Source organism: Marmota monax, unplaced genomic scaffold, assembly GCF_021218885.2.
Source record: "Marmota monax isolate L192 unplaced genomic scaffold, Marmota_monax_Labrador192_F-V1.1 WCK01_AAM20220418_F8-fsc00140, whole genome shotgun sequence".
Classification (NCBI taxonomy): Eukaryota; Metazoa; Chordata; class Mammalia; order Rodentia; family Sciuridae; genus Marmota; species Marmota monax.
Genome location: NW_026694256.1, coordinates 2,849,152 through 2,867,972, shown reverse-complemented (window position 1 = coordinate 2,867,972; position 18,821 = coordinate 2,849,152). Strand labels below are relative to the sequence as shown.

Genomic DNA, 18,821 nt, shown 5'->3' with positions numbered 1-18,821 from the left:
AATTACTTCTGTAAAATATAACTCTAATTTTGAGTAAAACTTGCAAGAAAAAACTCAAGAGTGAAAAGAGCTTTTGTATTTTTAAAAATTGGTGAGTTATATCAAGTATAGATTTATACTCTAAAATATATTATAAAAATTATCTATATTTGTTGCTGTAGAACATTGTATAAGGGCCCTGAAAGAGATGGAAAAAAAATCAGCAAAATAAATAAATAAATAATAAATATGAAAAAAATCAAATTTATTAAAATATTTGTTATACTAGTATAACTTTGGGTCAATAAGTATGGTTTATGTAATTAGGTAGACAAAGGGAATATTACTAAAATTGTGGGTTTTGGGGTGAGTAGAGTAGAGCATAGGATGAAAGGAGGAGAAAAATAATTGTTTTGTGTTTGAGAATTAAGAAAATTGGGTAGAAGTGAGGAATACTGTACAAATGGATAAGAATTTATTTGTACAAATAAAGGGTACTTAAGAAAAGAAAAATTGAACTGAAATAAAGCCTTTCTATCTTTCATTTTTCTCCTGTTCCTACTTAAATGAATTCTTTGTTGCCATATGAGCATAGACTTCTGGTGCTGGAAGAGAGAAAGGGGAAAAGCCAAAGAACAGGACAATTTGCTGCCGCCCCTCCGCCCCCCATGTATACATAGGAACACTGTTGCTATTAGAGAGGCCCTAGTGCAAGCATTTAAAATGTTTCTTATAAATTGATTCTTACAATCTGTTTCTTTTTTGAAAAGTCAACCCTCTATCAGTCAATTTTTAGCCTGTAGGTAAAATTACTTCATTATAAACCACTTCAATATTTTATCAAATTAGTAAAAAATTTTGTTTTATGTTTGTAATGGATCAGACTTGCTATAAGAGACTTCATTTTAAATTTCTTTTTTTTCTAAAAAGCTTTTTAAAATTTATAAAACATCAAAAAATTTTTTTTAAGTAAATTTGGTCCTACTTTTGAAAAGAAGTAGAGAAAAATGAATACAAGATGCATTTATTTCCATTTTCTTTTCAGAGTTTAGATTTAATTGTGAATCTGTGGTGGAACTTTAGTCCACTCCTTTAGATTTATCTTTCTGTTCTGTAATAAATCCTTGCATTAGAATCTTAATCTGAGTAGCCTGTTCAGTGTAATGTTAATCTACTAAAGCTTCTCCTTTAGTTTCTCATTAGTACTGTCTCATGACATTTTCTTCAACAATGGAAAAATCTACATTTTTCAGCCACTAGTCTTATTTGACTATAGAAAACTTGGAATATATCTAGGATAACTGAAACACTGAATTTTAAGTTTTATTTAATTTTAATTTAAATAGTCACATGTTTAGTGACCACTGTATTTGTGTAATTCTATCTGTATGTTTTTGACATTTTCAATAGGTAGCATTAGGGCATCAAACAATTTATGTATGTGCTGTCAGTTATTTATAGAAATTAAGATACTCTTTGTTTTCATGGCATTGCACAGTCATGAACTAGTGAAAAACATTTTGATTTTCAGTGTAAATATTTAACCTTTTGTTTTTAATAATTTGAATAATTGTTCAGATACCCTTAAAGGAATGAGTTCTTAAATGGCTTCAGGTGGCACCATTTTTCTTATTCTCTGAAAGTTATAGGTGTTATAGAAGAGAAATGTTTAAGCAAAAAAATGGTTGAGAGGTTGTGGGTAATGTCAGCCAAAGATGATGGAACTGTGAACTAAGGATATGCCCCTGAGAAATGGGATAAAAATGGATAGATCCATTACTGTTGTTAGAAGTAGGATTTGGAGGTCTTGATTTTTGAAGAGGGGATGGTGAGACCTCAAATAATTAAGTGATTAATGTCATTAAGTGAAGTAACATAGTAGAAGGAAAACATTGCTGGTAAAGTAATGGTTTTTTTGATTTGGTAGATTTGGTCATATAGTGTTTGAAATGCAGATCTCCAGAAGACATGGCTCTGATGTCTGAAATTTGATTTAGACAAGATATATAGCTATGGGAGGTGGTTCTGAGACAACCCCCAGATTTGATGATTTTCTGGGAGGACTCAGGACTCAGTACATAGTTGTACTCTCAGCTATCATTTGTTACAGTGAAAGGATACAACATAAAATCAGCAAAGAGAAGAGGTAAATTTGGTGAAATCTGGAGGAAATGAAAGTGTAAGATTCTAACTGTTTTACCACGGAAACACATAGGACATGCTTAAGTCCTCCAGCATTGAATTGTGACAACTTGGATAAAATGTTATCTATTGGGAAGTTTGTTAGAGATTATTGAACAGTTTATTTTATTGGGGTCTGACTGTATAGGCACTTTCTGCCTAACACATATTTCACATGACTACAAATAATGCAGATATTCAGCATAAACCACATTTTTTTTTAAAAATTATTTTTTATAGTTTAGGTACAGTGAAAGCCCTCTGATCCATTCTTGGAATGATGGTGATAGGTAACAGAGAGATGTACATGGTGGAAACATGAGGTTAAGGGAATGATTCTATAAACTGGGTCCATTGTGCTGGCCTCCACATGCTTTTTTGTGGGGATTGAACTCAGGGGCTGTGACCACTGAGCCCTGTCCTCAGCCCTATTTTGTATTTTATTTAGAGACATGGTCTCACTGAGTTGCTCAGCACATCACAGTTGCTGAGGCTGGCACAATCCTCCTGTCTCAGCCTCCTGGGCTGCTGGGATTACAAACGTGTGCCACCGTGTCTGGCCACGTGTTTTTCTTTTAAAAAACAAATTACCAGCAACCCTGCCTGGCTTAAATTAACAACGTATATTACATTCTTCATCAAACTACCCATTATTTGAAGTAGAAATACTGGTCTGAAAGGCTCCATCCTGCTAAGTTACCCTTAAGTGGGGGACTTTGGTGACCCTTATAGAGACTAGATTTCAGAACTCAGGGAGATAAGGATAATTCCCTTTAACTGTAAAATTTTTAAGAATAAGTTCCAATCAGCATTGGCCAAAGTGACCCATAGTTGCCTCAGACCATTACTGTGTACAGTGGTTTGGAAATATGGTGCAATCATGCTGTCAGTCAAAAGTCAAGAGGTTGGTGGGACTGTCTGAAAACTTCCCTAGACCCCCAATAAAACTAGAGGGCAGGGCTGGGAATAAAGCTCAGTTGGTAGAGTGCTTTCCTTGCATGCACAAAGCCCTGGGTTCAATCCCCAGCACCACAAAAATAAATAAATAGATAAAAACAAACAAACAAACTGGAGGGCATGGGATGGGGGCACATATCCCTCACTCTGAGAAGACTCATTCTCTCCCTTGCCAATGACCTGTTTCCCCCTTTTCCTATCTGTCTAATAAGCAGTCTGTTCTTTTAATAAGCCTCAGGTCTTGCTGGAATCCTCTCAAGCAAGAACACTAGAGGCCAGGGTAGAGACTTCCACATCTGCCTGGCTTGGGCTTCACAGGCAGTTTTTTTCTGCAACAGTGGGAACTTCTAAACTCCAATTTTCCAGATGCTATCAGAGCCTAACCTTGAAATCAGTACTATCTAAAGACAGAAGTCCTGCCATGTTAACTTTTTTTGTGTGTGTGTGCACAGACCTGAGGTCACAATAAAATGAATTAGATAGGGAAATCCATTGATAACTGCATACCATCATTGTGAACTTGCCTTAGTTCATACAGTCTTTTTATATACATACATACATATATATATATATATGTATATATATATATATATATATTTTTTTTTTTTTTTCTTAATCCTCTTTTTACTTGACTCCAAACTTCTTTTCCCTCTTGGGTACATTTTTCTGTCAGCTGTCTTCTTTATTTCCTATATAGATAAACTTTTCTGTCAGATACCCTACCAAGAACACTAAGCATGACCCTATATTTCCAACTTGGAAAAAAAAAATTAGTTTTGCCTCTAAGACCCTTATGGTACCTGTTGCTCTATTTTAAATTTCCTTCATGGCTAACTTTCGTGAAAATGAAAATCATTGTAGGTACCTCTGCTTTTTCAGTTCTTATTTCTTTATTATAAACTGGATTTAATCTTCAAATTCCATGAAACTAACCTATTCAGGGTCTCCAACAATCTCCTTATTACTAAATCTAATAATTATCAGTCCTTTTTCACTGATGATTTGTATTTTGTTTGGGAATTAGAATTGGAGGGAATCTATTGGGAGTAGGTAAGTTTTGGGAAAAGGGAGAAGGGTTTGAAAGCTCTACTTGTGAAGAATGGGAGGAAGGGTTAGAATGGAGACTTACAGAAGAATCATTAGGAACAGTAGGGGTTGTAGATTTTTTAAAAATTATGACAATGTTCTTAAAATTTTCAGTTTTCTTTCTTTCTTTTTATTTTTTTTTAATTGTGGTATTGGAGATGGAAACAGAATTTTAAACCAGTCGATATATTTGCTGGCTAGATGGGAAGAAAAGACTGTGATGTGAGGGAACTGTGTAAGAAAGTTTTGAAAGCCATGGCTGTAGTATTTTTGTATCTTTCACTAAAATGTCAGATTATGTTTATTTCTGTCCACTGACACCAATATTAAGATAATAATATATTTGTTCACAAATCTTTTCAGTGCTCCCCAAATTGATGCCATAGTAATATGTGACTGGGGAGACTGAGTTGTAGTACCTGAAAAGGTAGTAGTCTACATATTTCCTAAATATTTCCTGCTAGAATTTTTATAGCTTTGCCTATTTTTTTATTTTTTTATTTTATTTTTTTATATATATATTTTATTAATAAAAATACTTGGACATCTAGACTGCAAGTTCCTGAAATTAATGAGATTTTATTTTATTAGATAACCACAGCAGTTCAGCAGTGTGTTCAGTACTTGGAATTGTGTGAGACCATGAAAACTGATGAAATTTTGGAACATTCAAAGCATTGTGGTACGTATTTTTTTTAAATTACACACATTAAAAATGTTTAATTTTGTTGGTCATGGTGCACTCGCCTGTAATCCCAGTGGCTCGGAGGCAGAGGTAGGAGGGTCGCAAGTTCAAAGTCAGCCTCAGCAACTTAGGAAGGCCCTACAGCAACTTAAGAGAGACCCTGTCTCCAAATAAAATATAAAAAAGGGCCAGGGATGTGGCTCAGAAATAGCCTTATAATGACTTATTTTTTTAGTAGCTGTTAGTAGTCTGGTAAATGAGATCACTTTTACCAATGACTTAAAATATTTTGAGAAATTAAAAAGATTTAGTGACTTTTTAATAATATCTACCTTTAAAATGAATGTTTAGTCATACTGATTCATACTATATGCAGCTCTTCAAGTTATATTAGGCATTAGTATTCTAATCTCTCATACTACCATGATATGTAGTCCCTTTTTCTCTTTTGCTATTGTCTCACTCATTTAATCAGATACTTAAGCACGTTAGTTAGAGGAAAAATTCCCTACAATGTAGTTTTTATTATCAAATACCCCATCCTGCCCTGTGATTCATTTCTGCTTATATTCAGTCTGAGCTAAAACATCCTAGATAATTTAAAATCTGGCCCTAATTTTTTTATCTGGTCTCTTATTTTGATATTGAGTAAAATGAGTCTTCTTTTAGATTGTTTTGCCCATCAATGCCTATATACCTTTGTTATTTTTACTTCTGTTGCCTCTTTCATATTTACTTAAATCAATATAAGTAAATCTTATATCTTATTTATCATGAAAGAATAAACTTCACCTATTTGGAATTTTTCTGGATCTTTGCTTATGGTTCACAACTTGCCATGTGAAACTGAACTTTCATGTTGGTTACATTTATTGTTTTTTGAAATAAATGATAAGTTATTGAGAGTATGAAAGTATCTTATAATTTAGTTTATCCCTGAATAAAATTCTTTAACTCAAAGCATGGGAAAGTGTCAAAGACCAATATTAATGGATTTCAAAACCTCATGTTTTGCAGTGGAGGAGAAAGTGCAGAAATTGAAATTTATTCTTGAAAAGAAACAAAAGTATGCATAATTTTATGTATTATCTCATATAAATATTTTTAGATTTTTTCTAATTTCTTGATATTAAAAAGTTACATCAAGCATCCCCCCTAACCCCCACTCTACTAGTTCTCATGGCTTTGCTTTCTTTCTTATCTAGTGGAGACCTTGTGGTATTTCATTGTATTCTTTTGCCATATTCATTTTTTTTCCTTTTTCAAATTTTTTGCTTTTTCTTGCCTGCATTTTCCCAACTTTAGGTCAGTTCAGCTTTCCATTTTTTGGGGTTCTCAGGAAATTGAGCAGAGAGAATTTGTTATGTGGATTGAAAAGTGCAAATATATGTTTTCTAACCTCAGTTGCTCTCTTTGTGTTGCTTTGGAATTCTCTTAGGTGATCTTTCTTTCTTTGATGTCCCAGCTGTTACAAGTATTTGCCAGTTTCAGCAAACCACTTTTCTTGTTATTGCCCACTCTCTTTCAAGAGGACTCCGTGGTTCTTATTTCACTAAGAAAATAGAATTTTTTGTATACGACCTCCACACATGTCCTGCTTCTATGTATAGTAATGAATGTTTATATACCTTTATCAGTATTTCCTTTCTCTAGCTTGTAATCAAGATGTGTCCTATTTCAGGATTGACCACTTTATCTATTCTCTTGATTCTGTTACCTCCTGGAGTGTTTGTGTTTGTTTGTTTGTTTTGCTTTATTTTTAGTGAAACTAGGCCATTTTGTTATTCTGTATCCCTTTGGTTCTTTTTCCTGCATTGTCTAACCTGCTCATGGGTGATCCATAATAAAAAATGGAGCAAGTTCTGTGCTCCATATGCTTTACCTTTCTGCTTCCCTTGAAAGAAGAGCTTTCTGTGTATTCTGGATTCCCCAGGTCCCACTTCTTTGCCTCTTCTTCACTTTTCAGTCATAGAAGTAGGCTTCTATTTCTACTCCTCTAAGGCCTTCCCATGTTAGCTTCTAATCTTTCTTGTCCTCATTTAACAGCATGTATCTCTGTTGATTCTTTCCTCCTCATCTTAGTGTCATGTTTTTCTTGTATTCCTTCATTGTCGTACATAGTAAGTTTTGTGTGTTCACTTGAAGAGCTTTTCTCTTTTCTTCACGTTTGTACTGGCAAATGTTTTCCCTTTGTGCTTTTTTCCACTTTACTATATTTGTTTTCTTGAGGGAGCTCATGTACATGGCCTCAAGTATTACATATTTACATGTATCAGTGACTGAAATATGTGAGTCTACATACCTTTCCTGAATTTCAGATCCACTCATTTTTACTTTATATTACTACCTGAAGGTTATTTATGCCCTTCAAAATTTACAGTACTGAAATTACTGTTCCTTCTCTTTTCAGACCTGTTGTTTTACTCATTGGAATTACTTACATGGGAGAAATTTACCCTGTATACTATGTTAGAAATTGAGTTTTCTCATCTTTTTCTTTCACTGCCTATGTGTAATCCTGGCTATGGCATATTATTTTTCTTTTTTTCCATATTTTTTATTGATGCATTATAATTATATGTAATGGTGGGATTGATTGTGACATACATTTCATTTTCTTAAACATAAACTTTTATTTGTATCCTCTTCATTTTTTTGCTAGTGTTTTTGTGTATAATTTTCTTGATAAAGCTTCTTTCACACGTTGATTTTGTTTCATTAGCTTTCTACACTGCTGTAGAGTCAGTGTTCCACTACGTGTATTTAACTCCTTAAAGAGCTTTACTTTTATCCTAATGGCCTCTGCAATAAAGTCCAGATTCTTTCCATGACCATGTCTTCATGATTTGCCCTTTGAAGCTCCTTATCTCTTCCCCTTGTCCTCTGCATACTCTGGTGATACCACCCTATTTGCTGTAGTCTAATTGGGAGCTAAGTTTCAGGTCTCTTTCTGGTTTTTATCATTAGTGAAAAGTGCAGGATCTTGTATAAAATAGATATTTGATATATCTTGACTGTATGGGTGAATGAGTAAATAGCAAATAAATATTAGAAAATCTCTATAGTATGATCTTTTGTGTACCTGAAACACTTGGGACTAGAAGTGTTTCAGATGGCAGTTTTTTAGATTTTGGAATATTTTTTATAGATTTTACCTGCATTTACTTTTAGTTAGTAAAACTGAAGAGTAACTAACATTTTTTATTGACTTCTTTCCTTCCTTAACTTACTTTTAAAGCATGTCCTTGATGACAGATGATAACTCTGGCAATTTTTGGTATTTATTTTAGAATGAGCACTGATGCATATAATACTATATATATTATATAAAATATAATATGTATCAGACTCTATATATATAGTCTGATACATATTATACTACATATATATATATGGTCTGATGCATATTATATTTTTCTGAGTTTTGTCGATTTTATGACTACTTTTTCTAAGATTTATGTAAAGAGCCTTAGCAAACAAGGAAATAAATATTAAAATAAATATTAAAAATTTTTTTAGTTGTAGTTGGATATAATACCTTTATTTTATTTATTTTTATGTGATGCTGAGGATTGAACCCAATGCCTCATACGTGCTAGGTGAGCACTCTACCGCTGAGCCACAACTCCAGCCCAGGAAATAAATATTTTTAAAATTTCCACCAACAGTGTCTTCATTATAGACTAGAATCTTGTGTGTTTAGAAGAAAATGGAGACAGGTACTGTAAAATATTAAAACATTAAAATGTTTTTGTTTCTTCTCTTAAGGGAACAAACAGAAAATTGTCTACTACTCAGGACAAGAATTACAATATATTTATTTTATTCACTCATTGTGCATTTTAGGAAGATTATTGATCTATAAACAAGGCAGAAAACTCTTTCCCATAAAGCTAAAGGATAAAAAAGGTAAGTGCGATTAGGAGAAATGAATATGTGGAAGTATGGTAAGATTTATATGCTGTGGCTCATTCAAGCTTGGAGTTTTCCCATGTTTTTTCAAGGGTATTTAGTTATATACCTTTTAGTTTTATATATATTGAAGTATTTTTTCTTTTAATTTTCAGTTTCTACTTCTTCCTACATGCATAGGTGTTTTTCATATTATTCTAGAATGTAATAATTATTTTCCCCTGTCTCTCAAAATTCTCAACATACTTGATGATCCAGTTCTGGATGTAAAAGTAGAAGACCTTGTTTAAGTTCTGGTTGTCTTATACATTATCTAGGATCTTTTGGGCAAATCACTTACTTTATGTTGTTTTGGTTTCTTAAATCATGAAAATTGAATAATGGTATCAGTGATGTTATACTTAGAGAACTTTTGTTTGAGAATATTGTTTTATAAACTGCAAAGCCCAATACCATTTGATACACTATCATATTGTTTTTACCCTAAGTCTTCTTAATTTTCCTCTATTAAACTTTGGCACATGTTGCTAGTTATTCTTATTTCCCTTAAAACCCTAAGCTTATCTAAGAATATACTACATAGTAGGGGCTGTCAAACTTTTCCTGTAAAGTGCTAGATACTAACTCTTTTAGCCACACTGGGCCACATAATGTCTTTCTCTGTGTGTGCACCTGAATGTACCAAAAAAAAAAAAAAAAAAAGGAAAAAAAGGTAGCATCACAATCTGGAGGCTGCTATTCCTAGAAAGGGCTTGTGCAAGGTTGGTCCTTGGTTGGTGTCTAGAATTCTTTTATTCCCAGCACTGAGAGATACCTAAGCTGTAGACTGATCACAGTGTCTAATCTGCTTACAATGTGTTTTACACTAAACACTTAATTTCCTTTTATGAATTTAGAAATTTGGTATGTGCTAGGCAATAGGTGCCTGAATCTTCAACCTTCAGTAAAACCTTTGGGATTTATAATGACTTTTCCTGATAGCCATTGTTTTACATATGTTTTTAAAATTCACTCCTAGAAGAATTAAATGTATTCTGTGTCACTCTGTGGGAGAGAACACTTAGAAGCTTGTGCCTGGTTTTCTCTGGATTTCACCACATTCCCCACTTCCCTTGGATTTTTCTTTGTGTGCTTTTGATGTAACAAAACATAACTGTATGACTGTATGTTGAAACATGCGAGTCTTGCTAGTAAATCACTGAATCTGAGCATGGTTTTGAGGAACCTCAAACACATTTTAAAAATGAAAATCCATTCTTAGCTTGTGAGCATTACGAAATCAGATCATAAGGACTACATTTTGCTGACCTGTGTTATGGAGTATATTCTAGACTTCTAGGCATCTCTCTGGTGGTCTGGAGCAGGGTGTTGTGAAACCTGGTTGTTGGTGATCTGTTGATTTTGCAGTAGTCATGATGCCCCTGTGAATCTTGAGAATATGTAGTTCTTAGCCTGGTTTCAGAAGCCTAAAAGGGGGAGGTTAGAGCTTAGGGAAGTTTTAGGTAAATGAATCTGTACTATTTTTGACAAACATTCATTAAGTGAATAACATGTTTATGTGCAGAGCTGAGCAGAAACATTTTGACTTAAAGATTAAGGTAGCAAAAGAGACAGAAATGACATGAAGTCCAAGATGTCTAGCTTTTTCACTCTGTTTTTAGTCACTGATCAGATGTCTGCACAGGCTCAAGTGAAGAGTCAGTGCTTTTGACAAAAGCAGCCTTCAAGTCCATGAAAAATAACCTGGACAACCATTACCATAACTCTCATATAAGATGTGTTATCTATCAGAGCTAATGGGAGACTTAATAGTGCATTGCTCAATTGTGTGATTTCCAAAATTAATGAATTTTAAAGTCAACTAAAGGTAAGTAACTCAGAGCAAGTGAGACTGGAAGATTCATTTAGCTTTTTCTTTAGTTTTGCTCCTAATTGAATAAATACAAATAGCAATAATCAGATTTATGAATCTTTTAATTAGAAGTTTATACTAAGTGATTGGCTAAAAAAAAAAAAAATCCCCTGTCCCTCCACATAGCCCACATCGTATTGTTTGCCTTGCCGTCTTTTAATATACTATGTCTAATTTGTTCTGGAGTCATGTGTTTTTGATTATAGCTTCTGCCTTCCTGACTGGATTGTGTTTTCTATAAAAACTCAGTCATAGATTGATGAGCCATTAGTTAAATTGTTCTAAGTTGTTAGCATATAATAGGGATTAATTTCTTTCTTTTTCTATTTCTTTGTGAATATTCAGTATCTCTTACAGATCTGCTGGTTCTATTTACCCAGCTTATCTATTATTCACCAAGTTGTCCAAAGATGACATCATCTCCACATTCAGGTAATTTGGCTTGAGTAATAAAAAGCATCTAAAAATATTTACGTATTGCCAGAATGTTTTGAGTGCCTGGTGTAGTTTGGTCAATAGATTTCATTAAGATATAGCATTATTAAGAAGAAATTACATTGGTTCTGAAATAAACCATGAAGTTTAATTTTGTTCATTGATGTTCTAAGATATTTCTAATCTACTAACTTCTTAATTTAGGATCAATTTTCCTGAGGATTTTAATATTCTTTATTAAAAGGAAGATGTTCTCAAGAAATGAGATCAAGCTTGATTGATAGGTACTAATTTGTTTTGTTTTTGATATTTTCTGTCTTTTATCTTTCCCAGAATGTTTTGATCAGCTTACATGTTTTAGCTCACATCCAAACTTCACAATCTTTTCAGGGTCCTTTTTTATTGAAGATTAAAGAAAAAGTACATATGCAGCACAATTTTTCATATCTCTGATTGTATAAAAAATATGTTCATACCAATTCGTGTCTTCATATATGTACTTTGGATAATGATGTCCATCACATTCCACCATCCTTGCTAACCCTTTTCCCATTCCCTACCCATCCCGTCCCTTTGCCCTATCTAGATTTAGTCTATTCCTCTCATGCTGCCCCTCCCTACCCGACTATGAATTAGCCTCTTTATATCAGAGAAAACATTCAGCATTTGGGTTTTTTGGATTGGCTAACTTCACTTAGCATTATCTTCTTCAATACCATCCATTTACCTGCAAATACCATGATTTTATTCTCTTTTATCACTGAGTAATATTCCATTGTGTATATAGGCCACATTTTTTTTTTTTATCCATTCATCTACTGAAGGGCATCTAAGTTGGTTCCACAGTTTAGCTATCGTGAATTGTGCTGCTATAAACATTGATGTGACTGTGTCCCTGTAGTATACTGTGTTTAAGTCCTTTGAGTATAGACCCAGGAGAGGGATAGCTGGGTCAAATGGTGGTTCCATTCCCAGATTTCCAAGGAATCTCTAAACTGCTTTCCATATTGGCTGTACCGATTTGCAGTCCTACCAGCAATGTATGAGTGTACCTTTTTCCCCACATCCTCACCAACACTTATTGTTGTTTGTATGCATAGTAGCTGCCATTCTGACTGGAGTGAGAAGATAACTTAAGAGTAGTTTTGATTTGCACTTCTCTAATTGCTAGAGATGATGAACATTTTTTCATATATTTGTTAATTGATTGTATATCCTCAGAATTCTGAGAAGTGTCTGTTCAGGTCCTTGGCCCATTTATTGATTGGGTTATTTGTTTTTTTGGTGTTAGTTTTTTGAGTTCTTTATATACCCTAGAGGTTAGTGCTCTATCTGATGTGTGAGGGGTAAAGATTTGCTCCCAAGATGTAGGCTCTCTATTCACCTCATAGTTTGTTTCTTTTGCTGAAAAGAAATTTTTAGTTTGAGTTCATCCCATTTATTGATTTTTTTTTTATTTTAATTCTTGCACTGTAGGGGTCTTATTAAAGAAGTTGGGCCCTAATCCCACATGATGAAGATTAGGGCCTTTGTTCTTGTCAGGTATTTTGGTCACAGTGACACAAAGCTGACCAATACACATACTGTATTTTCTTTATTCATTCTTCCATGGGATCCTAGAATGATTACATTTCTTAGCTTTTGTGAACAGTGCCAAAATAAAAATGGGTATATAGGTAATGCTTTTATATGCTGATTAATTTGCTTTGGATATATTCTGTATTTAGCTTTTGAAGAACCTATATACAGTTCTCCATAATGACTGTATTAATTTACATTCTTACCAACAGTTTATAAGCAAGCATTCTTTTTCCTTTCTCATCCTTGCCAGCATTTGTTACTTTTTATAATAGCCCTTCTGACTGGGATTAGGTGGAATTTCAATGTAGGTTCCATTTGCTAAAGATACTTGATGGCTAAAGATATTGAGCATTTTAAAATTTATGTGTTTGCCATTTGTGTGTGTATAATATGTATATATATATATGTATATTATATATATATATGTGTGTGTATATATATATATATATTTTTTTTTTTTTTTTTTTTTAAACTCTCTATTTGGTTTATATGGCTTTTTTTTTGGTCCCAGTGATTAAACCCAGGGGCACTTTATCACTGAGCCACATCCCTAGTTCTTTTTATTTTTAATTTTGAAACACAGTCTCGCTAAGTTGCTTAGAGTTTGCCAAATTGCTGAGACTGGCCTTGAACTTGGGATCCTCCTGCCTTATGCTCCTGAGCCACTGGGATTACAGGTGTCTACCACCATGCTGAGCTTCATTTGGCCAATTTTTTTGGGGATTACTTATTCTTCAGTATTTTTTTTGAATTCTTTCTATATTCTAGTTATTAATCTTGTGTTATATGAATAGTGTTAAAGATTTTTTCCCATTCTGTAAATTGTGTTCCACTCAGTTGGTTGTTTCCGTTGTTACAAATTTTATGTAATCTAATTTTTCAATTCTTGTTTTTGTTTTCTAAATCAATGGAGTTCAATTCAGGAATCAGTGCCTATGTCAGTATCTTGAAATGTTTCCTCTATGTTTTATTCTAATAGTTTCAGAATTTCAGGTCCTCTTATAGTATTTGATCCATTTTGAATTGAATTTTGTATATTATGAGAGACAGGTCATTTAGTTTTACTATTCTACATATGGATCTCCAGTTCCCCACCACTTGTGGAAGAGGCTATTTTTTTTTTCCAGTTTGTGTTTTTGGCACGTATGTCAAGATTAATTGGCTGGAGATACATGAATTTATGGCTGGGGCCTCTGTTTTGTTCCATTATTTTATATGTTCATTTTTATACCAATATCATATTCTTTTTATTACTATGAGTCTGTGGTATATAATGAAATCAGGTATCATTATATCTTCAATGGTGTCCATTTTTCACAGGACTACTTTGTCTATTTGGGATCTTTTGTAATTTTATATGAATTTTAGGACTTTTTTCTAGTTCTGTTAAGAAAGTGGTATTCTGATGATTATTTTATTGATTCTGTAGATTGCTTTGGGTAGTAAGTCCATTTTAATAATATTAATTCTCCCATTGTTCCAATCCATGAATATGGGTGATCTTTATACTTTCTAGTGTCTTTTTCAGTTTGTTTCTTCAGTGTTCTATAATTTTCATTGTAGAGGTCTTTTACCTCCTTTTGATTAGGTTAATTTCTAGGGTTTTGTTTTGTCTTTGTTTTTGTTTTTTTGCTATTGTGAATGGGGTTGTTATTCCTGACATCTTTCTCAGTGAGTTCATTGTTGGCATACAGAAAAGCTATGTGTGTGTGTGTGTGTGTGTGTTAATTTTGTGTCTAACTGTTTCATTGGATTTATTAGTTCTAAGAGTTTCTTGGGGGAATATTTGTGGTTTTCTAAGTTTAGAATCATATCAGTAAACTGGGATAATTTGATTTTATTCTTTCCTTTTTGTATCCCTTTTACTGCTTTCTCTTGCCTAATTGCTTTGGCTAAAATTTCAAGTAGTATATTGAATGAAGTGGTATCTTATTTCTTATCTTAGAGGGAATGCTTTCAGTCGTTCCCCATTCAGCATGATGTAGGCTGTGGGTTTGTCATATGTAACCTTTATTATGTTGAGATATGATCCTTCTATACGTAGTTTATTCATGAAGGATATTAAGTTTTATTAAAAGCTATTTCTGTATGTATTGAGGTACTTTTGTGATTTTTTTTTCTTTATTCTTGACTCTCTTTATGTGCTATTTCTTTTACTGATTTGCATATGATGAACCATCTTTTCATCCCTGGAATGAAAACAACTTGACCATGTATATTATCTTTTTAATGTGCTGTTGAATTTTATCTACTTAATATTTTACTGATAATTTTTGCATTTATGTTTACCAGGAATATTGGCCTATAGTGTTTTTTTTGTGTGTGTGCCCATGTCAGGTAATATTGGTTTGTAGAATGAGTTTGGGATGGTTCCTTCTCTTTCATTTTTATGGAATAGTTTGAGGAACATTGATATTAGTTCTTCTTTAATGTTCTGTAAACTGTAGCAGGGAATTAGTCTGGTCCTTTACTTTTATTTGTTTGGATACTTTGTCTTATTATTTTAATCTTTTCACTTATTGTTCTATTTAGTTTGTTCTAATATGTTCTTAGTTCATTTTGATAGGTCATATTTGTCTTGAAATTTATGTTTTTTCTAGTTTTTTTTCAACTTATTGGTATGCAATTTTTCAAAATATTCCTAGTGATTCTGAATTTCAGTGGTATCTGTTGTAATGTTTCTTTTTTCAACTCTAATTTTATTTACCTTTCTCTCTCTCTCTCTGGGATAATCTATCTAAAGATTTGTTTATTTTTCAAAGACTCAACTCATTGTTTCATTGATCTTTTGCATTGTTTTTAAAATCTCTATTTGTTGTATTTCCGCTCTGATCTTTATTATTTTTTCCTCTACTGATTTGGGGTTTGGTTTGTTCTTATTTATCTAAGACCTTGAGATGTATCAAGTTTTTAATTTTAGCTCTCTCTATTCTTTTAATATAAGTACTCATTACTATAAACTTCTCTCCCAGCTTTCACTGTATTTCACCAATTCTAGTATATTGTGTTTTTATTTTGATTTGATTCTAGGAATTATCAAAATTCCCCTCTAATATTTTCAATAACCCACTCTTCAAAAGAGTATTATTCAATCTCTATGTGTTTGTATAATTTCTGTAGTTTTTCTTGCTATTGGTTTCTTGTTTCATTTTATTGTAATCTGATAAGATTCAAGAAATTATTTCTGTTTTTTGGATTTCTAAGGTTTGCTTTACATCCTAATATGTGGTCTGTTTGAGAGCATATATTAGGATGTAAAGTTCCATGTGTTAATGTGTTAATGAAAAGAATACTGTTGTTAAATGGAATATTTTATAGTTGTCTTTTAAGTATATTTTATCTATAGTATAATTTTACTCTGATGTTTTTTGTCAATTTTTTTGGTCTGGATCATCTCTATTGGTGAGATTACGGCACTCCCTTTGTGTCTAGTTTGTGTCTGTGTTTTATATTTTTGGGTGCTCTAGTTTGTTTTATATTTTTGGGTGCTCCAATATTTAGTACATATATATATTTAAAATTGTTATAACATGTTGATGAATTGTTCCCTTCATCAATATGTAATAACTTTCTTTGCCACTTCTAACCAATTTTGTCTTAATATCTATCTTTTGTTGGATATAAGTATAGCAGTTCCTGCTTGCTTTCAGATTCCATTTGCTTGCAATATCATTTTCCATTCTTTAAGTTTGTGAATACCTTTTCAGGTGAGGTAAGTTTCTTGGATGTGGATCTTGTTTTTTAATCTATGGGGTATCTTTTATTATCAAATTAAGACCATTAACATTTTGGGTTATTGTTGAAAGTTGTGTAGTTGTTCCTGTTGTTTTCTTGATTTTCTTTTTGTTTTAAATATTCTAAGTTCTTTTCTTCTCTTTATTAATTTTTGACATTTGATAGTTTACTATATCAATAATGTTTTTGTTTTCTCTTTGTGTGTCTCTTTTTGAAGAAAGATTTATTCTTTTCCATGCTCTCATGATTATACTACTTCCTTCTTCTTTTTGGTTGTAGAGTGTCCTTAAATATCTTCTGTAATGCTGGTCTAGTGTTTATAAATTCCTCTAGTGGATTTATTTTTTTATTTAATTTAATTTTTTTTTTTTTTTTTTTTTTTTTAGTACTGGGAATTGAAACCAGGGCACTTTACTAGTGAGCCACACCCCAACTTGTTTATTCTGTATTTTGATACAGGGTGTTTTTGAGTTGCCAAGCTAGCCTTGAATTTGTAATCCTCCTATTTCAGCCTCCCAGGCCACTGGAATTATAGATGTGTCCCCAAACCCATGCGAATTCCTTTAGTTTATGCTTATCTCAAAAGTTCTTGATTTCTACTTCAATTTTGAAGGATATCCTTGCTTGGTATAGTATTCTTGGCATTTTTTTCAGAACATCATTAAATACTTCATTCCATGCCCTCTTGGACTTTAGAGTTTCTGATAAGAAATCTGATATTTTAATGGAATTGCCTTTAATTGTGTTTTGGTGCTTCTTTCTTCTAGCTCTTGACACTTTTTCTTCTGTACTTTTGCAGTTTAACTATAATGTGGGTAGAGAGGTTCTTTTCTGGTTGTGTCAATTTATATTCTAAATAATTCCTCTATCTGGAAGTCCACTTCTTTTCCACAATTTGGGATATTCCCTGCTATAATTTCACTGAATAGGTAACCTGTGTTCTCGCCTTTTCCCTCTTCTATGCAGTTTATGCAAATGTTTGATATTTAGTGTATTCAATAGATCTTGTATTTTCCTTTCATTCTTTTTTTTTCTTATTGCTGTCTGAATATATTATTTTGGCAAGTTGTCTTCAAGCTCTGTTTTACTTGATCCAGTTTGTTACTGATGCCTTCAATTGAAAATTTTTTCAGACTTATAGAGCTTTTCATTTCCAAGATTTATTTCAGTTATTTTTCCAAAATCTCTATTTCTTTATTCATATCCTGCATTGTCTTCCTTAATGCATACCACTGTTTATTTTTATTCTCTTTGGTTTCTGTTATTTTTTATTCTCCCAAGAGAATTTCATTGAGCTTCTTAAAGATGATTCTTTTGAATTCTTTGCCTAACCTTTCATCCACTTAGATATCTTTAGAATCTTTTACTATAGAGTAATGAACTTTAGGAACTGTTGCATTGCCATTTTTTAAAACATTTTAAGTCTACTACGTGTTATTACAATATCACATGTTTTCTTTATGATAAAAGTATCCTTTGTTTGTTTGTTACAATTACTTGTTAATATTTTGATTTGCCATCTAGAGGACTGTTTTTGTCTTATTCACATCTGTGTCTGCAGTGCTTCTTCATACAGTGTCTGGTGTTTATTAGAAACTCAATAAATAGAAGATGATTGTATAAATGCATGTATGAACACATGGTGGTCAGTGATACTGCTTACTGTGAAGAAGTTTTCTCATCAGGAGCTGTTTAAAAAATCATTCAACTTCACTTTTACATTTTCTTTTTGTCAGGTATCAGGTTGAAGTCAGCATACTCATGGCATATTGACTTATATAACATATATTAAGAAGTTTCTTAGTTTTAGTACTGTATCTTACTAGCATAGTCTTATATGCTGTTGGAGGGTTATTAGGTCAGATATTTGAAAATATGTTGATTTCTGAAATAAAAAGTCATGTTTTAGTTACAATTCTAATCATGTTTCATTTATGTGTTTTAGTGTTCATATTTTTAAAAAATCTTAAGAGTAACTCTTCCTTTCATTGTTTTTGTGGTAACACAAGAAGTTTACTACTCTCCGTGAAAATTCATTAAAGTTTCTCTTCTCATCTGTCTTCTGCTTTGTTCATGTTGTTGTCTCACTGAATCTCATTTAACTATATACTAGGCTCTGTATCTGAATACATTATTTAGGGAAAAAATGAAAAGGGAATACAAGTAAGTATTTCCTAGATGGAGAAAAGTTCTGAGACATCTTCAATATCAAGCATTGTTATAATGTCACGTTGTGAATGATCTTATATTCTTTTCTTTTGACATTTTTTTTATATAGTTGTTTTTTATTAACTTGAAAGTATATTGAGATAATTGAAATCTTAATTTTTAAGTTATAATTTGGTATTGGCATTGAGT

At 32.4% G+C, this 18,821-nt stretch overlaps 1 protein-coding gene across 10 annotated transcripts in view; it reads left to right on the top strand.

The window, feature by feature from the left end:
- Positions 1 to 18,821, top strand: part of Tbc1d32 (TBC1 domain family member 32) — a 206,970-nt gene that overhangs the window by 34,371 nt on the left and 153,778 nt on the right. For 9 of the 10 annotated variants that reach the window (XR_009228837.1, XR_009228836.1, XM_058586253.1 and 6 more), the window contains 3 exons: positions 4,795 to 4,885; positions 8,657 to 8,797; positions 11,052 to 11,144. Coding sequence is in view for 8 of the 10 variants with exons in the window: in XM_058586253.1 (XP_058442236.1) it covers positions 4,795 to 4,885; positions 8,657 to 8,797; positions 11,052 to 11,144 (325 nt within the window). In the remaining 2 variants the exon portion in view is untranslated. The remainder of the gene's footprint in view (positions 1 to 4,794; positions 4,886 to 8,656; positions 8,798 to 11,051; positions 11,145 to 18,821) is intronic. The other variant, XM_046467007.2, reaches the window with a different exon arrangement.